Below are 608 nucleotides of genomic sequence, written 5' to 3'. Positions count from 1 at the left end.
GGTCTGGTTCTGGACCTGACTGTATTAAACCAGGTCTGGTTCTGGACCTGACTGTATTAAACCAGGTCCGGTTCTGGACCTGACTGTATTAAACCAGGTCTGGTTCTGGACCTGACTGTATTAAACCAGGTCTTGTTCTGGACCTGACTGTATTAAACCAGGTCTGGTTCTGGACCTGACTGTATTAAACCAGGTCTGGTTCTGGTTCTAGTGATCCTGAAAACCTTTCATCATGTTCTGATGTTCCAGAAACCTAAGAGTCTGGAGATGAACTACCAGATTAAAGTTCATCAACATCTTCCATATGCAGTCTGATATGATGTTTGCTTTTCAAAATAAAAGCCCACGGATCAGAACCATGGTGTTCTTACTTGACATAATATTTGACTCCGTCTGAGGTGAACGCCTCCTCCCAGCCGTAAGGAAGACCTGCAGGAACACAAAAACAGGTGACTCAAGCTTCTCTTCAGAAAAGCGTTCTTCACTTTGAGCTCCGTCTTCTTCTCTGTTTCAGCTACAGATGTCTCAGTTTCAGATGTTTCAGCTTCAGATGTTTCAGCATCAGATGTTTCAGCTTCAGATGTTTCAGTTTCAGATGTTTCAGCATC

At 43.6% G+C, this 608-nt stretch overlaps 1 protein-coding gene across 1 annotated transcript in view; it reads right to left on the bottom strand.

Annotated features, from left to right (window-relative positions):
• The window catches only part of stxbp4 (syntaxin binding protein 4), a 50,258-nt gene that overhangs the window by 818 nt on the left and 48,832 nt on the right, over nt 1-608 (bottom strand). The window contains exon 22 of the mRNA XM_037690975.1: nt 372-429. Within this exon, the coding sequence (XP_037546903.1) occupies nt 372-429 (58 nt within the window). The remainder of the gene's footprint in view (nt 1-371; nt 430-608) is intronic.

This window comes from Nematolebias whitei, chromosome 17 (genome assembly GCF_014905685.2).
Source record: "Nematolebias whitei isolate Nwh7 chromosome 17, NemWhi1, whole genome shotgun sequence".
Classification (NCBI taxonomy): domain Eukaryota; kingdom Metazoa; phylum Chordata; class Actinopteri; order Cyprinodontiformes; family Rivulidae; genus Nematolebias; species Nematolebias whitei.
Note: the sequence above shows the minus strand (reverse complement) of the source record. Positions and strands in the feature narration are given on the sequence as shown.